This window comes from Pungitius pungitius, chromosome 13, assembly GCF_949316345.1.
Source record: "Pungitius pungitius chromosome 13, fPunPun2.1, whole genome shotgun sequence".
Lineage (NCBI taxonomy): Eukaryota > Metazoa > Chordata > Actinopteri > Perciformes > Gasterosteidae > Pungitius > Pungitius pungitius.
In genome coordinates this window covers 7,728,940-7,736,521 of record NC_084912.1, presented here as the reverse complement: position 1 = coordinate 7,736,521, position 7,582 = coordinate 7,728,940, and the positions used below count along the sequence as shown (strand labels likewise).

Here is a 7,582-nt window from a genome sequence, read left to right as displayed (position 1 = left end):
CTGTGAGTGGGTGCGCCTGCCGACAGATGTGTGAATACCTGATACTGACTGAGCGTGTCCGTGGTGACCCAAAGGGACCAATCATTTTCAGCAGCCTATCAGCAAGCAGGGCTGATTATTCCGCCTGCTTGGTGAATTCAAGCCAGATGTAACAGGAACGGATTTCCATTAAAACACACATATAAAAGTATCAAGTAATTTCTGCATATTGTAACTGTTAAACTATTGCTTGAATGGTGGATGAAACCTTTCTGCCATTTCTTTATCTTCTTTATGCATTTACATCAGGAATAATATGGGTATTTAACCCTGCTTTATTCAGCCCATTGTTAAAAATGTATCTGGGATTGTAGTGGTGTACAGAAATGCACCCGGAGAACACTGAAATGTCACCAGTAAGAACCATCTTATTGACACAATTAATAAAACAATCTGAGCTGGTATTAAAGTCAGTTAAACGTCAATATTTAACAATACTGCATAACAGAGTATCAACATTAGATATTAATCTAATAAATTACTAATTTTATAGTATTTCATATGATTATACATACAATCCATATTGGTTTCTCCAGCATATCTCAAGCTGCAGGGGTCTTATAGTTTGCTTTGCGCGCTCTGCAGCCTCCACACTCTGCTGACTTCTTTATCCGTGCTATCCAACACGCTGAACACATTAACGTCCTTTGTCTGGTGAAAACGCTGCAACAATCTCTGGAAGACAGCCACTGGGATGCTAAAGTTCAGGTGTGGGTAGGTCACTTTGGCAGCAAAGTCCCTCGTGTTGCTGGACACAATCCCTGCAAAACAGAAAATAATACCTCATAGTTGCCAAAATTCAAATACAGCAGCGCAGAAAGAGCCACCCGGTGTGGATGGCTGACTCGTTATTGCAAAGGGGTGCATCGTTGCACTATAGTTTTGTTTACGGTCATCGTATGCCCCCCGCTGATCAAAAAGAGTACATGGTTCTGTTGTTGCAGGATTTCTTACCCAGCAGCTCTCCAGTGCGTGTCCGCACCACAGCGCCCCCGCTGGTTCCTGCTTGTACTGCACAAGTGGTCTGAAGCATGACAGGCTGGTCGTTGAAGCGGATGGTTTTGGAGAGGACACCGCGGGTCAGGGACGGACCACATTTCCGACCCAAGCCACCGTATCCCACAACCAGTACAGATTCGCCTGCATAGGCAGACCAACCAAGCGGAACATCAATCGCATAACAGTTTAATCAGGGTAGAGTAAAAGAACTGATACCCCCCCCCAAAAAAACAATTTTGACTAAACAAGACTGAAATTAAACCTGGATTGTAACTCTGAGTCATGCAAGGGACGACAGCCTCTGTGACAGAGTCCCTCAGCTTTACCAAAGCCAAATCATAGGAGGATGCGGCATTGGTAGCAAACAGCACATCACCCGAGACATCTTGGACTCTGTGAATCCAAAGTCAAACACATATTATATATTCTGCATTGTTTGAAAATACAATGTGATCAGAATGGCCCAGAACGCCAAAAGGACCATGTTGAAAGACCTAGAACCCACCAGATGTTTCATCTGCTTTAACTTCCACATCTGACAAAGTTAGAAGAAGTTACGAGACTTCTAACTTTGAGAAGTTACCAGTATGCAGGAAGGTTCCAATCAGAAATACAAATGTGGTGAAGCCCCAAATATTGAATGAAGACTTGTGGATGAATTAATAGTTAAAATAAAAAGAGATTTGTTCGGTGGAAGAAGAGGGATACATCAATATACACAGTACCCACAGCCCTGAGAGTTCAATCAGGCATGTGAAAACACCTGTGTGGGTGAATTGAGGGTGTGATGGGCCTTTAAATGGGCCTCTGGGTTTTATTTATAGTGTTTTTTTGCTCACAAATGAGGACTGATACGATTTTTCACATGGCCTGAACAGCGAAACTGTTCCATTCCTCATCATTTTTTTTAAGCCCACACTTTGAGGGAGGTAACTCGTGCTCACACCTGTCCCCGTGGTGGAACTTCAGGCCGACTTTTGACCTCCCGTTGACGACGTGGCGGCAGGTCACCACCAACCGAGGGGCGACGACGACCCCTGAGCCCCAGAACGCCCCGCTGTCCACGAAGCACACAGCGGGGCCTCTCGCACCTCTCGTCCCGCACGGAACCGCGAGGGGACCCGCCTCCCTCGGGTCGGGCCAAACGCCTCGCAGTGGGTCCCCGACGCCGCGGCAGCGCGCGACGCTCCTGAAGATGACGTCGACCGAGCAGGCCAGCGTGAGGCCGATCCACTCGTTCGCCTTCCAACCGAACGGGGACACGATCAGCCCGAGGAGACGCGCGTCGTCCGGAGCTTCGGCCGCGAACAACCCGCCGCCCTCCGCGCCGGGCAAGCACCGCGCGTCCGTGAGGATGACCGCGTTGCCCTCCCCGCACAGGTTGCTGAGGATGCCCGCGCTGAGGCTGGCGCCGAAGAGGTCCACGCAGAGGGAGCCGAAGGGCGAGCCGCACGCCACCACCGGGAGGCCTTTGCGCAGCGACGAGCCGCCGCGCCAGGGTACGACGACCCCTCCCGCGTCGGGACCACCGGCTGCACCCACGTTCGCCTTGAGGACCGCGAACCAGCTGAGGGACAGAGCGTCTCCCATCAGCTCATCGTCCTCCTCCTCCTCCTCCTCCTCCTTGTCCGCGTGGAAACGCCACCTGTCAGTCTCTTGGAAAACTGCCCGGAAAGCGCGTTTGAACTCTGGGCAGCTGACCAGCATCAGCAGCTCGGCCGTGACCTCCCGGTGCCGTGACGTCTCGCACGCGGAGGGTGGGGACGCATCTCGCTCGGTGGGAAAGCTGACGCGGATCTTGAGTGTGTCGCTGAAGCTGTGCGGCGACAGGAAGCCGTGGTCCGAGGAGAGGGACCGTTTGTCGGTGGCGAACCGGGCGAACGGGACGCCCGAGCAGATCACTGTTCCGGTTTGACGGTGGACGATGACCCCGCTGCAGCTCGCGGGTTTCTCCGAAGAAAAGGCGTCGAGCACCTGGACGACACAGCACCACTTCTCTATCTCCCGCACCTCCATGCATGTGAACTTTTACCACTTGGCTAAACAAAGTTAATCGATGACACGTTTGATCAAGTAGAAGAAGCTGGGGAATCGTTTGACATCAGCAGCATCGAGACAAGTGGTTAGATATGACGTCACACTGTACATGCGTAATGGCAAACTCAATTAAAATGTAAACTTGCCTTCTATTTCTGATAAACTCGCTGCAGTGTTTACTAACGTGACTTCTGTCGTTTTACTTCCGGTTTGAGTCTCATTGGTCCACAGAACCGACGCTTGATTGGTCTGAATAATCGATGGTAAAACCATGAGCCAATAGGAAAAGAGAAGGCGGGGACATACATCTCTCATGCATAGTAGTCTACTTTTTGGTGTTTGTTTTCGAAATCCTTTGGGGAGAAAAAAATCTAAAGCATACCTTTTTAATTAACTAAAGGTGAAACGGTTGTTTCCTGTTTATAGTTATATATCACATTCTGGTGTAATAGCAAAATTGCTAAACAATGTTCAATTTTCTACATCACACTTTAACAATTCACAAAACTGGATAAGACAAAGATATATAGGATTGTCAAAAATATGTATTAGGCTCTAACTTTACACACTTAATAACAATAACAATACCCTTTGTGACAGATACATTGCGTCAGAGCACAAAGCTTCATGTACCATAAAGCGGGCCAAATTTGTATTGTAAAAGATAAAGAGCTTATATACAAATTGTATGATATTGCTCTAAGAAGTAATTGTATGCATATCTTTTGTGTGTCCTATTTGTAAGCAACACCCAAGTACTCTCCTAATATCACTGCTTGTTTGAGCAGCCATTAATCACAAAGTACTCAAGTTGTTTTACAGCAATACACTACCCTGAAAACCAGTAGTGTCAGATAACCTGGCTGTGCCTATGCAGTTACCATATACTAAATATTAATTACAGTCCTGTACTATTAAATAAAGCGCTTCACAGCAAACATATCCGCTAATGCACTTGTGGTCACATTCATATACTTGCCCTGCAGTTGTAAACCCTTCCCAACAATTGAAACAACATGAAATCAGTAGAACTGATAGTGTCTTGGAGGTAGCAGCCTACTGTAATAACACCTTTCTTAAATATGGCACAGAATCTCTTCAGTACTGTCTAGAACACCTAATGTGTGAAAAATATATATTTTTTCAATATTTCCACTACTTTGAAAGAAGTAGGGCATACATAAAATAATTATAATATTCACTCTCAAACACTAAATGTTGACCAAATTGACCTTCACTGTAAGTCTACACCAGCAGCTAAAAATAAACCCGGGTCAGAAACTGGTTCACAGCGATGACATGTTCTATAGGCAGACAGAATTCTTTAAGGCTTTAACTTGAGGAGGAAACCACACAGTGAAGATTGTCCTCCATACGTAATCTCAACAATACAGACGGATAATTCATTACTTAATCTTGGACTCGCTGTGCTATGATTGATACAATATAGATTTCTTTGAACTCCATGAAGAATAAAAATCAGTTGAACACGAAGCACTCATTTCCTGCTGGCACAAAGTCCTAAATGTGGTATAGTTGACGAATATCTGTGGCGGGTGGTTTCTTTTTGAGGAACATGTCTATCCATGTTCAAGTAGCGTTGTAAATGGCGTCGGTAAAAGAACAGGATCAGTCAATGTACTGGGAAAGCCAGCGGAAGCCGTCTCCATATCCTTGTCTCTTTAGCACACTACACATGAAAACCTCCATTGGCCTCAAATTCAGCTCCTTAAGTGACACTTTGCCCTGAAAGCAAATAAAAAGACACAGACATAAGCACGGATATTAATTCCCAACCCAAACAATTAACCCTAATTATCCATAGACGGGGGAACTTGTGTATCTTAAATCATATAAAAAAATTTAAAATATCCCTTTTCTTCCGAGGAGAAAGCAGGGTTGATCTGGCCTTGAAAGATTTGTGAAGCACACAGGCAGCATGAACACAAATGTGTTACTTATTCTTATCAGATTAAAGAGAAGGTATTGGAAACATGTTGTGTTTCTCCCTCTTTCAAACAAGGATTCAATCGGAATCATTGAACCACTTGTGTGTATATTACCTTTCCAGTGGTCTGTCCATGAAGGCCAAACATCCCTCTGAGCCCATCCTCGCTGATGGCCTCAGGCCGGTCTATCTTATTCCCCAGGATGAGGACTGGGACGTTTGAGATGGTTTCATCCGTCAGCAAGGCCTGCAGACAGAAAGGGTTTCAAACGCACATTAAAGGAGACCTGGTTTGAACGTCGTGAAACCAACATGATTGACTTACATCCAGTTCGACTTTTGCCTCTGCTAGTCGCTCATGGTCTGCACAATCCACCATGTAGACTATTCCGTTAATCGCAGGGAGATAGTTCTTCCAGATCCGTCGTGCTGTGAGAGCAACACAATTTCAGCATTTATGTACACACAGCTACCGGTGCATCAAACGGCATTTTTGACTTATTGCATACCTTGTGTATGACCACCAAGGTCAAACGTTGTAAAAGTCATCCCAGCTATGGTCAGCTCCTCAGACGCTGAGGACGAAGGAAAAGCACTGACTTTAGATGAGTGATGAAACAAAACTGACTGCAGAAATGAAAAGGTGTCAGATTGCTGCGTGTACTTGGGTGTAGAGTTGGCACGTGTTGTCCCAGCCGATCGTCTTTGAGCATGTGCAGGAGTGTCGTTTTTCCAGCATTATCTAGTCCGAGGAACACTAGCTTTCCACTCTTCTTGTACAATCCTGAGGAGAGGACAAAAACAAACAGATAAAACAAACAATTATTTCAAATTAGGTCAGCGTAAAAAAAAGAAAAGTTTAACCTCAGTCTGGAAGGTCATTATAAAGAGCGGGAGGAGGAAAGGGAGGCCCACAGTCATAATAAACAATGTTTTTTTTCTGACCCAGGGATAGCATGGGAGTTCAACCGTATCCGTGTTTTGAAGTGTTTATATGGTTTATTTTTATAACGATGTATATAGTTTTAGAAATAGATGATACCAAAACATAAATTGAATATCTGCAGTTGAGTATTTGTGCTGGAGTAAGTGAGATCAAATCATTTTACACGGCATCAACATTCTGGCTGCACTAAATTATTTATATGTACAGTGAGCACAGTACTTTACCTAACAGTTGCAGGACACTGCTGAAGCTCTTGTAGATCCAGTCAAAAATGAACGACATTTCTCTGGAAACAAAATATTTTAGCACATTAAAGAACACAGCCCAGGACAGTGGTTACGTTAGTTACAGTGTACGTCACAACTTCACAAGCCTCCTCTACCCTCATAAGCACCCATGAGGAAAGCAACACAGCCCGTCAAGACACAGTAAGGTGGAAAATAAGCATGCTATGCATAGCATTTAATGTAGCCTTGCAAAGGGACCAAATCTGGCACTGAAGCTCATTGTTAATCATCGTTCCCAACCCTGGATTACTCTGCTGGAATGTATAAACTCTGCGTAATCACTCAAGCTTTAAAGCATGAAAGGAAAAGAGGGAAAACTAAACACCAAACAGCCTTGAGAAGATTTTTTTTAGATGCTAGTTCCTTAGCTGTTCCACTAAGTTGCACTGATCTTCCTTTGACTATTTTTATGACGGGTTGTGGCAAGGACACTTGATCTCGGCAGTCACCCTCTGGTTTCCCCCCCCCCCACACACACACATATACACCTGTCCCTCCATATGTGCTTGTCGCAGTGAATAGTGAGGCCTTCAGTGACTAAGGCTTAGGGGAAGATATCCAACTGTTGATTACTTATCAAACAATATTTTCGGAATTGGGTGATTTGTGAACCCCATTTATGAAGGAGGACGTTTAAATCCAACAGTATGAAGTCTGTTGGCACGTAGCGTTTATTTGAGTTATTAGCGCGGTACTGTTCAGGCAGAAATCCCGCCGGGTAGTTTATGCATATTTAAAACATTTAGTATTCCCAAACAAATAAAACAGTTATTACAACATTTAAAAAAGGCCGACAAAGTCAAGTCTGTGCGAGCGATTTCTCCATAACTGCGACGGCGTGTCACGTCAAATGAAGCTATAGCAGCGACGACATCAGCTGTCACACTGTAAACAACGAGACGTTTAGTAAACAGCACGCGCGCAAAGACATCTGGAAGGACTCGCTACACTAAACCTTCGTAACGTCAGAAAGGAAAGCGGGAAACTAAACCGAAAAGTGCGGAGTCTAAAGAGACGCCGAATCGAAATACAATTTGGGAGTATTACCTTTGCCTGTCGAACTTATGAAGTAGCCGTCAGTCGGTTTTTCGGTCCAACCTGTCCGGTCCCCTGTCATGTAGCCCACGGGTTTGACAGTTAGCCGGAAATACGTCACTAGGCGCCGGGCATGTGTAAAGACGGGGGTGCGCACGTGCCAGCAATGCTTTTCTTAAAACATTACCATGAGCTCGCGCTGTCTTTTATAACAGGAATTTACAACAAGAAACATTTTATACATTAATTTTCTGCCACATTACACCTAAAATGTACATTTCTTAAGCACTT

At 45.0% G+C, this 7,582-nt stretch overlaps 2 protein-coding genes across 2 annotated transcripts; both read right to left on the bottom strand.

Annotated features, from left to right (window-relative positions):
* Nucleotides 1–387: 387 nt before the first annotated feature.
* On the bottom strand, nt 388–3,473 carry tysnd1 (trypsin like peroxisomal matrix peptidase 1). Its single transcript, XM_037465344.2, has 4 exons — nt 1,985–3,473; nt 1,301–1,431; nt 994–1,179; nt 388–800 (listed from the first exon to the last, which is right to left on the bottom strand). Exons 1-4 carry the CDS (start codon nt 3,052–3,054, stop codon nt 598–600), a joined length of 1,590 nt encoding a protein of 529 aa, XP_037321241.2. The 5' UTR covers nt 3,055–3,473; the 3' UTR covers nt 388–597.
* Nucleotides 3,474–3,600: 127 nt separating this feature from the next.
* Nucleotides 3,601–7,438, bottom strand: sar1ab (secretion associated, Ras related GTPase 1Ab). Its single transcript, XM_037465348.2, has 7 exons — nt 7,304–7,438; nt 6,194–6,255; nt 5,688–5,807; nt 5,533–5,598; nt 5,349–5,452; nt 5,139–5,270; nt 3,601–4,821 (listed from the first exon to the last, which is right to left on the bottom strand). Exons 2-7 carry the CDS (start codon nt 6,249–6,251, stop codon nt 4,705–4,707), a joined length of 597 nt encoding a protein of 198 aa, XP_037321245.1. The 5' UTR covers nt 6,252–6,255; nt 7,304–7,438; the 3' UTR covers nt 3,601–4,704.
* Between the last annotated feature and the right edge of the window lie 144 nt (nt 7,439–7,582).